The sequence below is a fragment of the Orycteropus afer genome, unplaced genomic scaffold, assembly GCF_000298275.1.
Source record: "Orycteropus afer afer isolate SDZICR_OR568_19922 unplaced genomic scaffold, OryAfe1.0 scaffold00001, whole genome shotgun sequence".
Taxonomy (NCBI): domain Eukaryota; kingdom Metazoa; phylum Chordata; class Mammalia; order Tubulidentata; family Orycteropodidae; genus Orycteropus; species Orycteropus afer.
Genome location: NW_006921588.1, coordinates 30388497 through 30407711, shown reverse-complemented (window position 1 = coordinate 30407711; position 19215 = coordinate 30388497). Strand labels below are relative to the sequence as shown.

The window sequence follows — 19215 nt, the reverse complement described above, 5'->3', positions numbered from 1 at the left end:
TGTCTATTCATGTCTTCTGCCCATTTTTTAATTGGATTGTTTGTCTTTTTGTTATTGAGGTGTTGGAGTGTTCTATAAATTCTAGAGATAAGTCCCTTCCTGACCGACATCTTGACTGGAATTTTATAAGAGACCATGAGCCAGAATCACCCAGTCCCAAATGCCTGATTTCCAGAAGCTATGAGAATATTTAACGTTCATTTTTCATGCCAATACATTTAAGAGTAATTTGTTATACAGCAATGGAAAAATGAATATATCTCTTGTGTTTTATAGATCCTTCTAGCATATAGTTCTGAAATTTAAATGCAGAAGGATGTATCTCTAGTTGCCCATTGTTTTTATTAATACTTTACAAACTCCTCTTCCTTTAAGAGCTTACATTTCAGACAACAAAACATTTTTAGACAAAACTTTAAACAATATTTTTAAATAGACATATTTTTCAACTGTATATTTACTATTTTGATAGCTTATGAGTTTAGATAAGATGGGACTGGGATAATTTATCACTTTATATAATGTTCAGGAAAAGGATCTTAGATCTTTGGAGGATTTTGAAAAGATATGTAGACCTCTTGACATTGCATGCCCATGTGTTGTGTTAAGAGCATTTTCCTAACCTCAGCTTACCCGACCCTGACACCAGAAAAACTAGATGGTACCTGGCTATCAAAACCAGCCAAAGGATCAGAATTGGAGATCCTAGATAGAGTGGGAGAAAAAACATGGAGCAAAATTCAAAACCATAAAAAATAACAGGATTACTGAGGTGAAAAAAAAGAGCATTTTCCTAAGAAAGAATGTGTATAGTTTTACCAGCTTTTCTTAGCTTCTTTGATTCCTCTCTTAATTCTTTAAAGTTAAGAACTGCTATCTAGACCAAATCAACCATTTCCACCTGTGAGAATTCAGGTATAGAGAGAGAAGTAACTTAAAACCACAGAACAGAGATCTTCTGACTCTTCCTCAGTACTCAGACTCCAATCTGAGAGACAAAGCCTACCTATGAGATAGGCAGCAGGACATGGCCATGCCCGCAAGTGTTCAGACCCTCAAGACAGGCTTTTCTATTTACTATTATTCTATTGTTGCATATCTCTTACCCATTTAACTCATCATCAAAAAGACCTCCTTTGCTAGCAGACTTTTTTGGCTTGGTTCCTTTCAGATAAGCTCTTGCTTTGGAACCCACAGCAGCTCAGCCAAAGTGCTTTTTTTTTTTTTTTTTAAACCATGGTACCCACTAGAACTTAATATTACATTACAGTTCTATGACCTGGTTTACTGTTTATATATCACTTATATGTTTCCTCAGTATTTTTTTGAAATTTTCACCTCTCACTCATCTCTTATTGAACTAAGGAATATTATCATCATAATAAATTAAGAGATTTGGGTTGAAGAATTAAAAATCATAGATAAATCCTAATATATGTATTAGTTCAGGATATGTTATGTCTATTTAGAAATCAAAAGAAGTTCCAGTAGCATAGTGGATAAGGCATTTATTTGGCTGCTAACCAGATCAGTAGTTCAAACTCACCAAACACCCCATGGAAGGAAGGTGGAGTGATCTACTTCCATAAAGATTTACAGCCTCGGAAACCCAGTGGCATCACTATGAGTAGGAATTGACTCAGTGGCAGTGAGTTTGTTTTTCTGTTTTTACCAACTGCCCACAGATGCCTGAAAAGCAAGTCTAAATCCTTGGCTGGAGAAATGGAACATACTTTGTATTCTTCTTACATGCCACATAGTGTTGGACATTCAGTAAGTTTTCTGTGAATACTTCCTCTCCGGTAGCATTGAGCTCTCACTAGGATTTGGTTGATTAAAGCTAAGGAAGCCTATTGTTATAAATGGCTGGCCTAATGGCAAACATGTAGGGAATACTGGCTTTATTCTTGACTTTTATGCTTAAGCCATCTGTACTTAAGCCTTCCCCAGACACTGGTCCCATAAAGCTTTGTCATTCATTCCCACCATTCTTGTATACTCCAAGATACAGTATTTTTTGTCATGGCCATAACCAAGTGAGGGAAACCATAATTTGAAACTACAGTCCTGGGAAACAGGGGATCAGGAACCTGCACTGACAACATGAACTGGCCATGATTCCTGAGCTTGGTTCCTGACTGTCTCTCCTCCACTTAGCTCCAGAAGACATTTGCTGTTATTGGTTCCTAGACTTATACAAATGACCTAACATCACCGGTCCTGGCCACCATTCAAGGGTTCTGATTGAACATTGCCTTTTCTCCCCAAAGGTAGAAACAGAGACTCAGAGCCTTGGAAACATTCCCAGAATCTCTGAATACTAATGTTCCCAGTGAAGTCTGCATTATAGTCTAACTTATAAAACAATTTTGTAGCATGAAGATAAAGTTAAATGACTCAAGTGGTAATCCAGTGTGTTTATTTTTCCATAAACAGAAATATGTGATTATATATGGCAGTAGGAAGGGGCATATTTTATATTGTGGTGATTGCTTTGTTGTTTAAAGTAAAAATTGCTCTATATTTAAAAGTAATTGCAAGGTAACAGATTAGTATTGTCTCAGTGAGGACAGGAAAATCCTTTGACAAACAGATTAAGAACCAGTTAGTCTTTTTAAACTTCCAAGAGGTTAAACTTAACTCTGGATGGCAGCTAAGAGCAAGTCCTTTTTAAAGAATAATATATTTCAGAAGTTATTTTGAAGAAGAAGAATACAGGAAGAAAAGAAAAGGGGAGAGAAACTCTTTTGGTGGTGTTTTTTGAATCTATTCAAACTCTTTCTTCTAGAAGTTCAGAAGTTTATTAAAATGAAGTAATCCAAGAAAACAAATGTGGTTTTGGTGACAGGATCAAGAAAACATGCCACACCATGAATAAGAGGTTGGCTCAACAGACAGAATCAGTAGTGTTAGGCTCTGATCACTTTTGCTACCTACAAATTGCGTCAGATGGGACTTTTCAAAGCAGAGTCAAAATATATACAGTGGAATTACAAATTATTTTTATAATTACTATTATAACACCCAGTGCCATCAAGTCAGTTTCAGCTCATAGCAACTCCCATGGGATTTCCAAGGTTATAAATCTTTACAGAAGTAGTTTCCTTCCTTTTCCTCCTGTGGAGCAGCTGGTGGGTTTGAACCACCAACCTTCTCGTTAGCAGCCAAATGCCTTACCCACTACACTACCAGAGTACTTTAAAATGATGACTTTCATTAGGAGAGCTGTCTAAATTTTAGCTTTCTAAAAGGATTAGATACCTTGATTTTGCAAACAAAAGACCAAGTATGCACTAAGTATGAATTACAAAGTAATATTTTTTTGTTAAAAGGGAAATATGCATAGAAGAAAATATGAAAGCAGATAAAAGCCAACCTAGTAAGTATAACTATTGTATTTTTCACATGCTATTATTGGTAGACAAGATATATTTACTATTAAAAATCCAGGCATATCAGTGGGCCCAAAGCAATTCTATTATACCTAATCAAATGATGACTAACAATGCTTAATTTACTCTTTTATTTGGTAGGTATTATTACTTGGCATTCAAAGCACATCAAACACCTCTTGCTAGCAAAGAGAGCTGTATCGCTATCTTGGAAAAGGCCAGATTAGATCACTGGGTGCTGGGAAAAACAAAGGTATTGTTTTCTCTATTGTTCAGATTTGGTCACCTGTGATGCCCTTCTGTTTGTCTTTGTCTCCTGTCATAGTATATATGGCTCTGTAAATTGTGTAGTTTAGCAGGCAAGATCCCAGCCTAACAGTGGTCTTTGTGGGTCTTGGGTCAGGAGTCCCTGGCCTCCAGGTCTAGAGGATGAGGATTTGCTTCTAGTTCTGTGTGTAGTTGGAAAACCATTTAGCCTTTGTAGAAAGAGATCTTTGAACTCATTTTAAAATGTCCCTTTTAGAAAGCTGCCTACTTCAGCACCACATGCAAATATACAAATCATATTAACGATAATGATGAGTTTAAGAGTTTTGTCTCTTTTCTATTAAACTCATGTTGTGTTATTTACTGAGTCCCCTGATAATTAGTCTCATCACATGTAGCTTTTCATTTGGGGGAACATCATGCTTCTGCAGAATCCCAGGGTTTAATGATCCATCCTGAATTGCCCTGCCACCCAGCCTTCCCCAGATTGGAGATGGCCAGCACAGCTGCTCGTCAGCAGACGTTAGATCACTGTGGCTTGTCCAGGCCCCTCTCCCTCCTGTCTTCAACTGCTGGCCTTGGGTCAGTTCTGTTGGTTAGTACCTCCACCAGAGGCTGTCTAGAAACTGAGTAGAGATCAAGCTGAGAAAATGGAACTCTTGGCAGTAATGAGGCAAGCCTGAAGTATATTTGGGATTTCTCTGAAACCCTGTTAACCTCATCATCTGTTTATATCAATAATCAAGGATGGGCTTAATCTTAGAAGGGGAATTATATTTGCCCCCAAGAAGTCATTGATATCAGCATATCAAATCACTGCCTTTTCACTGTAAGCTTTAATTTAATAATGATTTTAATATTTACGACTAAGAGTATAACGAAGTGGAGTGAATTTTTGTTTGGGAGCTCATATGTAATGCTAAATCTAATGTCTCCTTTCAGGTCTTTCTCAAGTACTACCACGTTGAACAGCTAAATTTGCTGCTGCGAGAAGTCATAGGCAGAGTGGTTGTACTGCAGGCATACACCAAGGGGTGGCTTGCAGCCAGGAGACATAAGAGAGTGAGAGAGAAGAGAGAAAAGGGGGCCATTGCCATCCAGGCAGGTAAATCCTCCAGTTTTTGGAAATACTGTACTGATCTTGACATTTGAAGCCATTAAGCTATTTACCTGTGGCTTTTCTCAATGGTTTCCTCTCTTTCTCTTTCTATCTCCCCTTTCTCCTTCCTCTTTCCCTCCCCCTTGGTCCCCCAATCTGTCTATTAGCTATATGTTGTTGTTGTTGTTATGTGCCATCCAGTCGGACTCAACTCATAGCGACTCAACCTTGGGTTTCCGAGGCAGTATCACTATGGAAGTAGATTGCCCCATCTTCCTTCCGAGGAGTGGCTGGTGGGTTTGAACCGCCAGCCCTCTGGTTAGTAGGCAAGAGCCTTCAGCACTATGCTACCAGAGCTCCTATTAGCTATATATATATATATATATATATATATATACACACACACACACACACACACACAAACGAAGCACACACATTCATGCTTCTGGTAGGTGGCTTCATCCCCCAGTTCTGCACCTAAAGGACTCAAACGCCCCAGAAATCCCCTTCCACTTTTTTTCTGCTTCTCTTCACCAGTCTTCCCTTCCCATCATTGCAGAATATCCCCTCCTTAGCATAGTTCTTGGCTCATAGTTCACCCCCAACGAATGGTAGTGCTGTGCTACTTAATTATTCCCCTTTACCACCCTCTCTGTTTTCTTCTTCCCTTCAACTTTCCTACTTATGCCTCTTCTCTCAAATCAAAAGGTCAGGCTATTCCAGTTCCTTCCCATCATCTCGCTAACTCCCAGCTACAAGTCCTGAAGATGGGATTTACTGCAGGGATTGAGATGACAAAGAACCACCTCACCTGGGCTGGGGGTCCCAAATGGCCCTAAGTGAGATCCAGAGTGTCCTCAGATACTCACTGCATGAACTGAAAGAACCCCTCTCAAAAACATCTCAGAGGCCAAGCTGTGAGGACAGAGAGGCCCCTCTTCCCCACCATAGCTCACGTATCTCTGCTTATTTTGTTCATCCAGAAAACAGCAGGGAGGAGGAGAGGGGTAAAAGATTGGAGGGAAAACAGCTTATATCAATTCCCTGGCACGTTCTTAAATTAATGTCATTCCTAGCACATGGTTTTATATTTTTAGCCTGGAGAGGATATGATGCTCGGAGGAAATTTAAGAAAATAAGCAACAGAAGGAGTGAGTTTGCTGTTCATATTCAAGCAGGTAATTAAAACATCATTTTCACAGTGTCCATTTGAAAATATTTCTGTGATTAAGTTCATGTGAGTTTAGAAAAGCTGAAAGGTTAATAATTTGGGAGCCCTGGAAGACAAGTCAAGAGCTTGGGGGCTTTAGTGCTTATTCTAACACAATCTTTGTGAGATAACAATGATGCCAGGCATTTTGCTAAGGTTGTTCTGAGTAGGTACTCTTATATTCCCCATTTTAGAGGAAGAAATTGAGGCAGAGATTTGCCCAAGGTCATACAACACAGGTGGTTTTGATACAGAGTCAACACTGAGTACTGCTGATTGAACACAATTCTTTCCCTTCTGGAATCACATTTTCTTTATCTATTAAATAAAGTCACCTGCTAAAGAAGGCTGGGAAGTTTCCTTCCAACCCTGAAATTCTCTGATAATATGCAACACCTATTCCTTAGTATCACCACAGTAGGAAAAACTGGGGAACTTTCCCAGTCAACTGAGCTTCCCAAACTTTGGGCTGTATGTGGCCAACATGATTCTCTGGACCCCATGGGGTGAGCAAATGGTTGCTCTCGTGACAGCTTGGCGGAGGAGGCCTGAGACCTGTGAGTTCTGGTTACTGGCTCCGCCATCCTTCCCTGGCTCTCAGGTCATTCTGATCCCTTGCAAGTAGCAGTGTTCACTGTGGCTGCCAGGCCAGGCTCACCTCTTGTCCGAGATTGCATTTGCCTAATTGACGCCCTGGAAGAAACAGACCCCAGAACGTGCCAGGAGCTCCCAGAGCTCAGGAAATTGGAGACGGAATGAGAGAGGAGTGACCAGGCCAGTGGAAGCAGCAGGGAGGCAGATAGGGTTTCAGATAGTGCTCAGCCTAAGGCGAACTCTTAAATAAAACAGCTGCAACTTTTTCAAGGAGGTCCCTGTCCAGAACCCAGTTCCAGGGACATTTCTCATAACTCTGTTAGGCCACTTTAAGAGGCCTGATGTCTTCTTTCAAAACCAAAATATTTGGGAGGAATGGGTGTCATTTAAATGCAAATACTAACTTTTAACACCAACACTCAGGATTCTAAGCCCTACAACTTCAAAGCCTGAGGAAGAGGGATGCAATACTTGTAGCATAAGAAAAACAACTCAGAATGCATTTGTTTCCTGCTGTCTGCCTCCCAACAGAAACACACACACACACACACACACACACACACACACACACAAACGAAGGAGATACTGGACCAATCGCTGATCTTGCAGTTTGGCCCAGAGCTCAACATGTGTTTTAAAATATAAACTCTTGAATTTATGTATTGGTGATGCATTGCGATCAATATATAGAAATAATGAAGCAATTTTTCCCCAAATGAAAATCATTTTATAGGGCTCCCTGTTTTGCAGTCTGTCTGTTATTGCCAAGTAGCAATACTGGCTCAGAAACCCAAGGAGGGGTCGCTATGAGTTGGACCCAACCCTACCGCAGTGAGGTTTTTTTGTTTGTTTTATACACTGCATGAAAATAGAGGCAGGCCTGCTTCGTCATCACATCAGGGTAGTCACGACTGCATCTATTTAATTGAGCACCTCCTGGAGAGTTGCCATGGAAGGACCAATTTGTTTCGTGGAACCAGAGAAAACACATTTTTAAAGCCTCCTCTCTTTCCTTGCTTTGCAAGCACCTCCCTTTCTTGGCCAGACAGTGGTCCCACCTATCAGTGGCTACAGAAACTTCCACAACCCTAGCCTGCAGGGACTTTGGCAGGCACAAAAACATGGAAGGTGGTAGTACAACATCACCTCTGCCCTCTGACGAGGGTGGTATCCAGAGCAAAAGCAGAGGGAGTCTCTTTGCCCTTCAGCCAACACTTCTTAAAGGATGTAAAGTGGACTCATTCCAATTACTGTGCTGTTGGTTTGGTGTTACAGGTAAAGATATATGGATAGGATAATAGTGCTTGCAATTTTATGGGCAATTGACTTTGACTTGAGATTTCCTTGTCTTTAGATTCTAAAGTTTTCCTTACCTTTAGATTGGAAGGTATGGCTGCCTTTATCTAAAAAGCAAAGCAACTTTTCCCAACTTCTCTGTTTTGTGTTATTGCCCTCGCATAGCATAATCCTCTCATTACAATATCCTCTGCATGCCACTAGGATATTTCAGAGTAAAACAAGACCCAGATACAGCAGTTCCTTATTTTGAAGACTACAGGAAGTGGCTAAGGGATATAATCTTAGCACAATCTTTTCTGGTTGTTTCCTAATATTCTTCTCTGATTTATTATTTTTTGAATAAATGGTTTCATTTGAAATTTAGATTCTGTGGAATTCATTTTTATATCTAGTTCTGCCCCCCCCCCTTTTTTTAATGGTGCTAAGATATGTTATATATTTTTAAAAGAGCAGCCCTTGAAATTTAGGAAGCATTTGGCCTACATGTTGCTACAGAGCCACGCATATTGAAATTTGTTTTCCTTTCATCTCATTCCCAATAAAAGCAGCCGCGCGGCTTATCCCTTTAGCTTCCTCAGAACTTCCTTTCAGAATTCCCGATCTATTACGGCACATTCACATACCAGAAACAAGATGCCTTTTCATGCTGTCAACCTTTTTCATCTGAAATGTAAATTAATTCTTGCTGGTATGCCTTGACAGAGATCAAAGTCGGGGTATTAACCTTCTCAGGCTTTCTCCTCGTCAGAATCGTCCTCAGGACTGGGCAGGGGCTGTTAGGAGGCCAGTGTTCCCCGTTCGGACCCTCCTCCAGGCAGCCCTCGGTCTACCAGCCACCATTTCAAAGGTTCAGACCCCTTTGTAGATGACCTTATCGTTACTTTAAACCGGGTGAGAAATGTTTTGCCTGGCTAATTCTTGAGAGATGAGCCTGCTCCTTTTAATTGTGGGCCCTTCATTCAGATACCGGGAGCTAGTTTAAATGGTTCTGACAGCGCGTGATCTTGGTGAGCTAGAGGGAGGGACAGGGCTCCAGATTGGAAACCTCTTCCCTCGCTCAGTGGGTCATTTCTTGACTGTCAGTCTTTGAGGTAGGCCACATTTGCATTTTCAAAATAAACAGATGCCTTTCAAATACATGAGCTGGTGGTCTGGAGATCTCCGTGGGCCCAAGCAGTTCACCAGCCAGTGATCAAATGCTGAAGAGAAAACAAATGGAAAAAAAATACCCTCGGAACACCAGGAAACATTTCCTGCGTGTATAACATTACAGGGCAATAAAGGGCCTTTATGAAACAAGGAGAGGGCGCGAGAAGGGGCACCGGGACAGGGATCGAGAATCCTGAGCAAAGATATAGTTTCTGTTTCCTTTTTTGGGGAAAAAAAAAATCAACATTGAACATCACCTTATTTATTGTGCTTTTATTATTGATTAAAGCCAGTAATAGGCTCTTGCATAGGAAAACACGTCTCCTTTAAATGTTAAAGAATTTTAAAAAACGTACTTTTTAATAAGAAAAACAAAATCGTACATACTAATGTTAAGATGGAGTATTCTAAGTAACAGGTACTCAATAATGTTTTACTTTTTAAATTAACTGGTACATTTCAGAAAGTAGCTATCACTATATGTAATCCTCAAGGAGATGGATCGACAGTGGCTGCAACAATGGGCTCAGACATAGCAATGATTGTGAGGATGGCACAGGACCAGACAGTGTTCCATTCCGCTGTACACAGGGTGGCTGAGTTCGAACTGACGCAGCGGCACCTAACAGCAACAACATTCAACTAAAAATAGCATGCCTTCCTCAGTGAATAAAAGCAAAACAACCAACCTGCAGGGAATTTTTAAAAGATCTAAAATGTCCCATTCATTATGAAAGCCACTAGCTTTAAATTGCCCCTCCAATTCAAGATCCGTTTTGAAAATGACGGCAAAGTGGTGGGCCTCCAGACTCTGAGGAAATGCCTAGATGATGATGGTGGAGCCCTAGGGGCTGGGAATGGAATTTCAAAGATTGTCTCCCCGGAGGAGCCATTTCTTTCAGTTCCTCCACACCCCACAGAGGAGCAGGAAGAGCCCATAGGTTTACAGCACATTTTCATTTACTTGCTTCAGTGCTGTGGAAATTGTTGTTTTCTCTTTCTCTCTTTTCTCTGATCAGCTTCCTACTTACTTTCCTCCTTGCCAAAAACACAGATGTTATCAGAAGGTAATAATAGCATTAAACATGATGCCTGTTTCTCCTCTGATGTCCTTTGGGTAGAGTGCTTCCTGGAGGGTCAGCCACCTCCTTTAGCCTGAGAACAGACATTTTAAACTGTTGCTGGGCTTGACACGATGCTGGCTGACCAGAGTTGCTTTAAATGCTAGTTTCAGTGGGGACTCTCGCTTCCTCTATTTCACACTTGGACACACATTCTTGAAGGTCATCATAGCAACTTGACATAAGCTATTTAATTTTTTTAGAAGCTTGACCCTATTTCACAAAGGAAGCAAGTGTTTAAAACTGCCTGAACTTAACAAACTTCTTTCAGGGTAAGACCTCCTTTTAGCTTTTTTTTTTTTAAAAAAATTATTATGTTTTAACTTTGAAAGACTGTTTCCTTTTAACATTGTTAGTATATTGGCAACTGAGTGGTTGCAACCATTTCCTGAACTTCATTTCCAGAACTATCCCTAAGTCTGCAGGCTACTTATTTGTTTCATTCATTTATTTATTCAACTGCTATTCATTAAATATCGACTTTATACTGAGGCTACCTTGATGAACAATGGGATTTAATTCTGGGCTTCAAATTCTCTAACTCCAATACCAAAATCACTTGATGAGGAATCAGTTTTGACTCATGGAGATCCTATATGTGTCAGAGGAAAACTGTGCTCCATAAGGTTTTCCTTTTTTTTTTTCCTGAACATATTATTTTTATTTTTAGTGAAAATATACACAGCAAAACATAATCCTAATCTTCAGAGTGATCAGTGGGTGGATTTTCTGAAGCAGATCACCAGGCCTTTCTTCCAAGGTGCCTGTGGGTGAACTTGAAACTTTTTCGTCAGTATCCAAACACATTAACTATTTATATCAGCCAGGAGGGATCAATATAAATTGGGTGCTCCATTTTATGTCAACAGTCCTTAGAAGGAAGGACTGTTCCTTTTGTATTCCAAAGCAATACAAAGAGTAAATTGATAAAATACTACTGAGAATATGTACTGAAATCACCCATAAAAAAAAAAAAATCACCAATACTTCTTTTTTTGCAGTGTTTCCTCCCCTCCCATCCCACCTTGGTAACCAACAAAGAAAGTTTCCTTCCATATGTAAACTTTTCCTTGACTTTTTACAATAATGAACTAATACAATATTTGTCCTTCTGTGATTGACTTATTTTACTCAGCATAATGTCCTCCAAGTTCATCCACGTTATGCGGTGTTTTGCAGATTCTGAATTATTCTTTAGGGTTGCATAGTATTCCATTGTGTGTATGTACCATAGTTTGGTTATCCATTCTTCTGTTGATGGGCACCTAGGTTGTTTCCACCTTTTGGCTATTGTAAATAGGGCTGCAATAAACATGTGTGTGCATATATCTATTCTTGTCTTGGTTCTCACTTCTGTAGGATATATACTTAGTAATGGGGTTGCTGGATCAAATGGTATTTCTAATTTCAACTTTTTAAGGAATCGCTCTACTGCTTTCCACAGTGGTTGTATCATTTTACAATCTCACCAGCAGTGTATGAGAGTCCCGATCTCTCCACATCCTCACCAGCATTTGTTATTTTCTGTCTTGTTGAACTTTGCTATTAGTGTTGGGGCAAGATGGTATCTCATTTTTGTTTTGATTTGCATCTCTTTGATGGCTAATGATTATGAACATGAAATCACCCATACTTCTTAAAAGTAAAAATGATTGTTATAGATACTTTTCATTCTAATGAACTTGTATCTGTAGAGATGGTTGAGCACAAGCCCAGCAGGAAAGGGACACCAAGTGACATACCATTGAGCGAAATGTCTACTTTGAACAAACATAAGGAACACAAGCTGTCTCTACCACTCCTTTCCACGTGTCTCTCTTTGTTTTTCTGTCTCTATTCCATATTTTTCATTCACTCCTATTCTATTTTATAGAAAAATTCCTGATCATTTCACACAAAGGCGAAATTCTTTAAAGTGTTTGTCCAAGGACTCACAAGCATGTGAGCTGACAATTTTCAAACTCTTCTTACTCATCAGTCAGAAGTTAGCTGCATGCTTTTTCTTGTTTGGTGTTTTTGTTTTTTAGGCCAATCAACACAATAGCAAAGAAATAGCAAAATACTGGAAAGAATTAACTGTTACATCTGGGGTTGAGATGCGTTTTGAACTGCAAATGAGGTTCATTGACTTATAAACCTTTGTTTTTGACAGAAGGCTAGGTACCCAAATTTAGTAAGAAGTCTTGCTCAGACTACCCTCATACTGTCTTGGTTTCTCTAGCTTTCTGTAAGTCCATAGCTATGGCTGATTTCTGACAGCCAGTGGCTTTATATTTTGCAGGGGAAAATGTTTGGGGGCAAGACTTGTGATTTATTTTGGGCAAAAGTCCCTTATCTGGTCATGGTCAGGAAATGTGGAAAGCCCCTGAAGCATGGCCTAGAGTAAGTGATTTATGGCATAGAGAGGACCTGGTGTGTGGCTTCAAAGTTTGTCAAGAATTTCAAAGTTTTGGCTCTGCCAAACCTCTCTTTGGCACAAACGATAGAATTCTTTCCACGGCATAACTTGGAATGCAGAGGAATGCCCTTTGCTATGGAATCAAGTCATTGCCCATTTCAGAATTAAACATGCAGAGGGCAGGGTACTATTTAATCCTCAGAGAGGAAGCCACTAAGCCACCATGCACTTGAGGTCTGCTTGGGTCTGATGGGATTTTGACATGGAGCTGAAATGTAGTTGAGATGAAACTTTGGTACAGCACTTGGCATCCCCAGCACTCAAGATTAAAACTTCAGAGGAAGCCTGCAGTAAGAGCGTCTTTGATTTGGAGTCATTCTCTTCATTATGGACCTCATATTGGGCTCGAGAATCTGGCTCCAAAAACATGGTGCCTGAAATGGTGTCTTCACCACTTCAACATGGAATAGGGCAGCAGTATGAGCCACAACACTTTCACATTGTTTGAACTTTATGTCTTTAATTTTCTTAAATTTTTTTTTAATGTAGAATCAAAGGGACCTTAGCACATTTTGAAAACTTTATTTGTAAGTTAGGCTGTATCCACATAATGGTAAAGAAACTTTGCAGTGGGTGGGGATTGGAATTAACTGTGCTATGGCAAGAATGGGAAAACCTGGGTGGTACAGGTAGTTAACTCACTCAGCTGCTAAAGTTTAGAGGTTTAAGTCAACCCCAAGGTGGCCCAGAAGAAAGGCCTGGAAATCTACTTCTGAAAAGTCAGCCATTGAAAATCTATGGAGGACAGTTATTCTCACACATACATGGGGTTGCCATGAGTCAGAATGCACTCAACAGCAACTGGTTTATGGCAAGAATGATCAGACTTTTTTCCTCTAAAAATTTTGATGAGTAGAAAGGCAGATTTTGTTTCCTCCCTTAGCAGGTGAAGGGGAAGCACAAGAGTTTAAAATAAGTTGTATCCCCTATACATTACATTTGTATAAAAACGTAGCAGAGCTGTCTTCTGAGTCTTCTCTCAATGCTCTTTCCAGTAGACCATACTCTGCCATTTGTTTCCATCTCTTCTACGGCACATGGACGTAGGGGACCAATCAAATCTTCAAAAAGAGACCTTCTTAAGCATGTGGATATTGGAGTTAAGGCAGTCAGCTTTAAATCCTGGCTATGTTACACACCATATGGTATAAGAAAAGTGACTTGACTTCTGAGCCTTAGTTTACTCGGCTGTAAAATGGAACTCATTGAGGCCTAATTTTCAGGATTGTTGTGAAGATCATGTTCTTGTCCGTGTGTGCCCTTGAGTCAAATCTGTTTCATAGCAACCCTATAGGATAGAGTAGCACTGACCCATAAGGTTTCTTCCTTTTGGTCAGCAGTTGAGCTCTTAGCCATTGCACCACCAGGACTCCTGTGAAGATAGTAACAGATAATATATACAAAGCATCCTGCATACAACATGGTAGATATTCAATAACTGTTAGTTCATCTCTGTACTCCCTCCTAAATGTGACTATCACCAGGAAGAAAAATGTCTGTAAAATACTCTTCTGTGCTCCTTGGAAGTAAGGTTGGGCAATCTACTTCCATAGTGATACAGCCTCGGAAACCCAAGGGCGGGTTGCTATGAGTTAGGGCTGATTTGACAACACACAACAACAACAACATGGTAAACATAATAATGTTGTAGCTTTATAAAGATGAAACGATTTCTCTATTGCCTGTCTTAGTTATCTGATGCGGCTATAACAGAAATACCACAAGTGGGTGGCTTTAACAAACAAATTTATTTTCTCACAGTTTAGGAGGCTAGAATTCCAAATTTAGGGTGCTGTGTCTGGGGAAAGGCTTTCTCTCCTTTGTCTGCTCTGGAGGAAAGGTCCCTGTCTCTTTGAACTTCTGCTCCTGGGCGATCTTCAGGTAGTTTGGCATCTCTCTCTTCCCCTCATCTCTGCTTCTCTCACTTGCTTGTTTACTCTCTTTTATATCTCAAAAGAGATTGACTTAAGATACAACCTACAGTAGTACTCTTATCTCCTTAACATAAGAATGAAAGCCCATTCCCAAATGAGATTATAATCACAGGCATAGAGATTAGGATTTATAACAGATACTTTGGGTGAACATAATTCAATCCATAACATTCCACCCTTTGGTCCCCCAAAATTCATGTCCTTGCCACATGCAAAACACATTCACCTTACCACATCATTGCAAAAGTCTTAATATAACTCCAAGTCTAAAATCTCATATTCTGAATCATCTAAATCACATATAGGTGAGATTTTAGGCATATTCCATCCTGGAACAAAATTCCTCTTCATGTGTGAAACTGTGAAATCTAGACTACAAGTTTCCAAAGTGCAATAGTGGGACAGGCACAAGGTAGACATTTCCATTACAAATGGGAGAAATTGAAGAGAAAAAGGGATAATGACACCCAGTAATCCAAAACTCAACAGAACAATTTACATTAGCTCTTAAGACTTGGAAATAATTCTTTGTTATTTGGGACCATGTGGTCAATGGTCCCACTGTGCAGACTCTGGGTGTAGGCTATGCCTTCTGGACTCTGGGTGGTGGTTCTTTGGTCCTGGCCCTCTGCTTCAACTTCTATTCCCACTGGGACAACAACTCTGCTCCCTTGGCCTTGGGCAGCCTCATCCTCCTAGTCCGTCTGAGTGGCAACCCCACCCCATTGGTCCCATCAGGCCTTATTCTTCTGCCCTTTGTGCATGGTAGCTCCAATCTCTCAGCTTTGGACAGCAGCCTCATCCCCCTAGTACACTTTTTACAGCAGCCAGATACCTCAGAATCGAGTTAGTGAAGATTCAACTCTTTGAAACCTAGGAGGCTGTGACCCCACCATTTGAAACTAAGAAGGCCCTGCTTCTCATGCTCCTTTCAACAGTTATGTTGACCTCCAAGCTGCTCCTTTTCTTCTCTTGGAGGACAACAGAGGTAGCTCCTTTGGCCTGTTTCTGGCTTATAGAATTAATTCCAAGAGCCACATAGCATTCTTTCCTCTTGTTCTTTCAGTGTGCCCTTCAGTCTAAGCTGATGAGCTTTCTGCTGTGGTAGTTGGTTAAATCCATCAATCACAGGTTTAATATCTTTAACAAAAGATTGTGTAGCCACATCCTTGGTGATCATTCTAGGACACATGTCCTTAGTTTGTACATCAGAATTTTCCAAATCTTTAGGTTCTATTTCCATTTTGCATGGTTCATTTTTAAGTCCATATCTCTCCTCTCACATTTTACTATAAGCAGCAAGGAGAAACCATATGGCTCCATTAGGATCTTGCTTAGAAATCTCCTCAGTCAAATATCCAAGTTCAGCACTTACAAGTTCTACCTTCCACCAAATATTTGAACATAATACAGATAAGTTATTTGCCACTGCATAAAAAGTATTGCCCTTCCTCCATTGCCCAATCACATGTTTATTATTTGGTTTTAAAGCTTCACCAGAAGCACATTGAATGTCCACATTTCTAGCATCATTGTGTTGCTGTCACCATATGCATTCTCTGAGATGATAGAGACTTTCTCTATAGCTCTCCTCGCTTCCTTCTGAGCCCTTTCCAGAATTGCCTTGATATCCATAATTCTACCAACAGTCTCTTCAAGATAATTGATGCTTTTATCAGCCTCTAACCATCACCCAAGGAGCTCTGGTAGCATAGTGGCTAAAGCACTTGACTGCTAACCAGAAGGCTGGCGGTTCAAACCCACCAGCCACTCCTCGGAAGGAAGGTTGGGCAATCCTACTTCCGTAGTGATACTGCCTCGGAAACCCAAGGAGGGGTCGCTATGAGTCGGGGCTGACTCGACGGCACATAACAACAACAACAACAACAACCATCACCCAATTCCAAAACTGCTTCCACATTTTGGGTATCTGTTGAGCAGCACCTTATTCTTCCAGTACCAAATTCTTAGTCATCTAGTGCTGCTATAACAGACATACCACAAGTGGGTGGCTTTTTTTTATTATTATTATTCAATTTTTATTGTGATTTGGGTGAAAGTTTACAGAGCAAATTCACTTTCCATACAGCAGCTTGCATACACTTTGTCTCATGACATTGACTACAATTTACCACAATACAACAGCTCCCTCCCACTTCCTCTCCATAGTTACCTGTTCCCTGTGTCCTTCCTCCCATGCACTCCTGCCCCCCCAAGCTCCCAAGCTGTCTCACTGTGCATACACAGTTTTCTATTCTCCCATGATTGATCTCTCCAAGGACTGTATCTACCTAATAATAATGTTCAGCTCATATGCCTGTCTTTGTTTGGCTTTGTTTGGAAGACACAGGAGTGAGTTCAATTCCAGACATGAAGGGCAGCTAGGGACCATAGTCTCAGTGGTTCCATCAGGCTCTATCAGAGCAGCAAAACTTGTCCTTTTTTTTTTTTTTTTTTAATGATTTTTGAGTTTTGTTCCACATTGTTCTCCCACTCTATTCAGGATCTCTTACAGAGATCTCCCTCCAAATGGTTGACCGTGATAGCCAGGCACCATCTAGTTCTTCAGGTCTCATGGTCGTATAGGCTGAAGATCACATGGCCTACCAGTCCCTTGGACTAATTGTTTCCATGTGTCTTTGGTTTTCTTCTTTGTTCTGGATGAGGAGAGACCCATTGAAGCATCCGGATGGCTGCTTGCAAGCTTTTAAGATCCCAGTCGCTACTCACCAAAATAGGATGTGGAATAATGTTATATGTGTCGTATGTTATGCCAATTGAGCTTGATGTCCCCTGTGACTATGGTCCTGAGCCCACAGGTCCAACTATTCATTCCCTCTGGGTAGCTTTCTGTGATCAAGAAATGACTACAAACTTGCCCCTTGTCAGCTCTACCATATACCTGGGAATTCTTACAGAACATACAAATATGCTTGTAGAAACATTGTCTGCCAACCCTATACATGGTCTTGGGCACACTGCCCCCTGCACAGACATACGTAATAGTTCAGCCTGTCCACCCATCTATCGACCTGTATATCCATGTTTGCCCTCACTGACAGCACAGTACTGTATGTATAAAAGGGTTCGTCTTTGTTGTCTGTACCTCCCATGTACCTCTGTATGTCTTCCTCTTCCTCAATGCCACCATGTTGATCACTGACATTTGGTATATTGCCCTCCTCTTCACACAAATCAATCCTTGTCTCCACCTAACAGTGTTCCCTCTCCTCCCCTCCTACCCCTAGTAACCAACAAAGAAAATCCCCTTCCATATATAAACCTTTCCTTGACTTTTTACAATAATGGACTAATACAATATTTGTCCTTCTGTGATTGACTTTGACTTATTTCAGTCAGCATAATGTCCTCCAAGTTCATCCACATTATGTGATGTTTTGCTGATTCTATGTTATTCTTTAGGGTTGCATAGTATTCCATTGTGTGATGTACCATAGTTTGGTTATCCATTCTTTAGTTGATGGGCACGTAGGTTGTTTCCATCTTTTTGCTATTTGTAAATAGTGCTGCGATGAACATGGGTGTGCATATGTCTATTCTTATCCTGGCTGTCACTTCTTTAGGATATATACCTAGTAATGGAATGGCTGGATCAAAAGGTATTTCTAACTCCAATTTTTTAAGGAATCACCATACTGCTTTCCATGGTGGTTGTATCATTTTACAATCCCACCAGGAGGTATAGTCTCAGAGGTTGTGCCAGTCTCTACCCCACCAACAAGCCTGCCATTTTTATGATTTTGAGTTTTGTCCCACATTTTCACTCCTACTCTCTCCAGGACCTTCTACTGCGATCCCTTTCAGAGCAGTATATGAGAGTCAGGGGGATGCCTTTTAACAAACAGAAATTTGTTTTCTCAATTCAGGAGGCTAGAAGTCTGAATTCAGGGTGTCGGTGCTAGAAGGCTTTCTCTCTCTCTCTCTCTCTCTCTCTCTCTCTCTCTCTCTCTCGGCACTGGAAGAAGGTCCTTATCTCTTCTTAGCTTCTACTCCTGCATGACATTCATGTGGCTTGACATGTGTGTTCCCCCATCTCTGCTTCTCTGCTTGCTGTTATATCTTTTATATCTCAAAAGAGATTGACTTAAGACACATCCTACACTAGACTTTGTCATTAACTTAGCAAAGAGAACCCATTCTCTAATGGGATTATAACTATAGGCATCGAAGTTAGGATTTACAACACATATTTTGGGGGAATATAATTCAATCATAATACTGTCAAATCTCAAATGCAGTTACAATAAAATCTTGATAAAAGAATTTCTCAAGTCTTAATTTATGTCTTATATGACAAGGAAAATCTGAATACAACAATAACATGTGAAGGATTTCAGGTAGCTTTGTTTTTATTAAAATTTTTTATTGTGATTTGGGTGAAAATTTATGGAGCAAATTGGTTTTCCATTCAACAATTCATATGTATTTTGTTTCATGACATTGATCACAATTGCCACAACGTAACAGTGCTCATCCCACTTCCTACTTGTGTTTCCTGTTCCCATTCGTCCTTCTTTCCTATCCCTTCCTGCATTCTCAATGTTGTCTCTGGACAAATGCTAGCCTTTTGATCTCATATGGTTGATTGTTCTAAGGAGTGCATACCCCCCCTCGTGTTATTGTTCACTTTATAGGCCTATCTATTTTTTGGCTGAAAATTGAGCCATGGGG

At 40.3% G+C, this 19215-nt stretch overlaps 1 protein-coding gene across 1 annotated transcript in view; it reads left to right on the top strand.

Annotated features, from left to right (window-relative positions):
* The window catches only part of MYO3B (myosin IIIB), a 517685-nt gene that overhangs the window by 330403 nt on the left and 168067 nt on the right, over positions 1 to 19215 (top strand). Inside the window, exons 26-28 of the mRNA XM_007944671.2 lie at positions 3534 to 3645; positions 4602 to 4764; positions 5856 to 5936. Coding sequence (XP_007942862.2) covers positions 3534 to 3645; positions 4602 to 4764; positions 5856 to 5936 — 356 coding nt within the window. The remainder of the gene's footprint in view (positions 1 to 3533; positions 3646 to 4601; positions 4765 to 5855; positions 5937 to 19215) is intronic.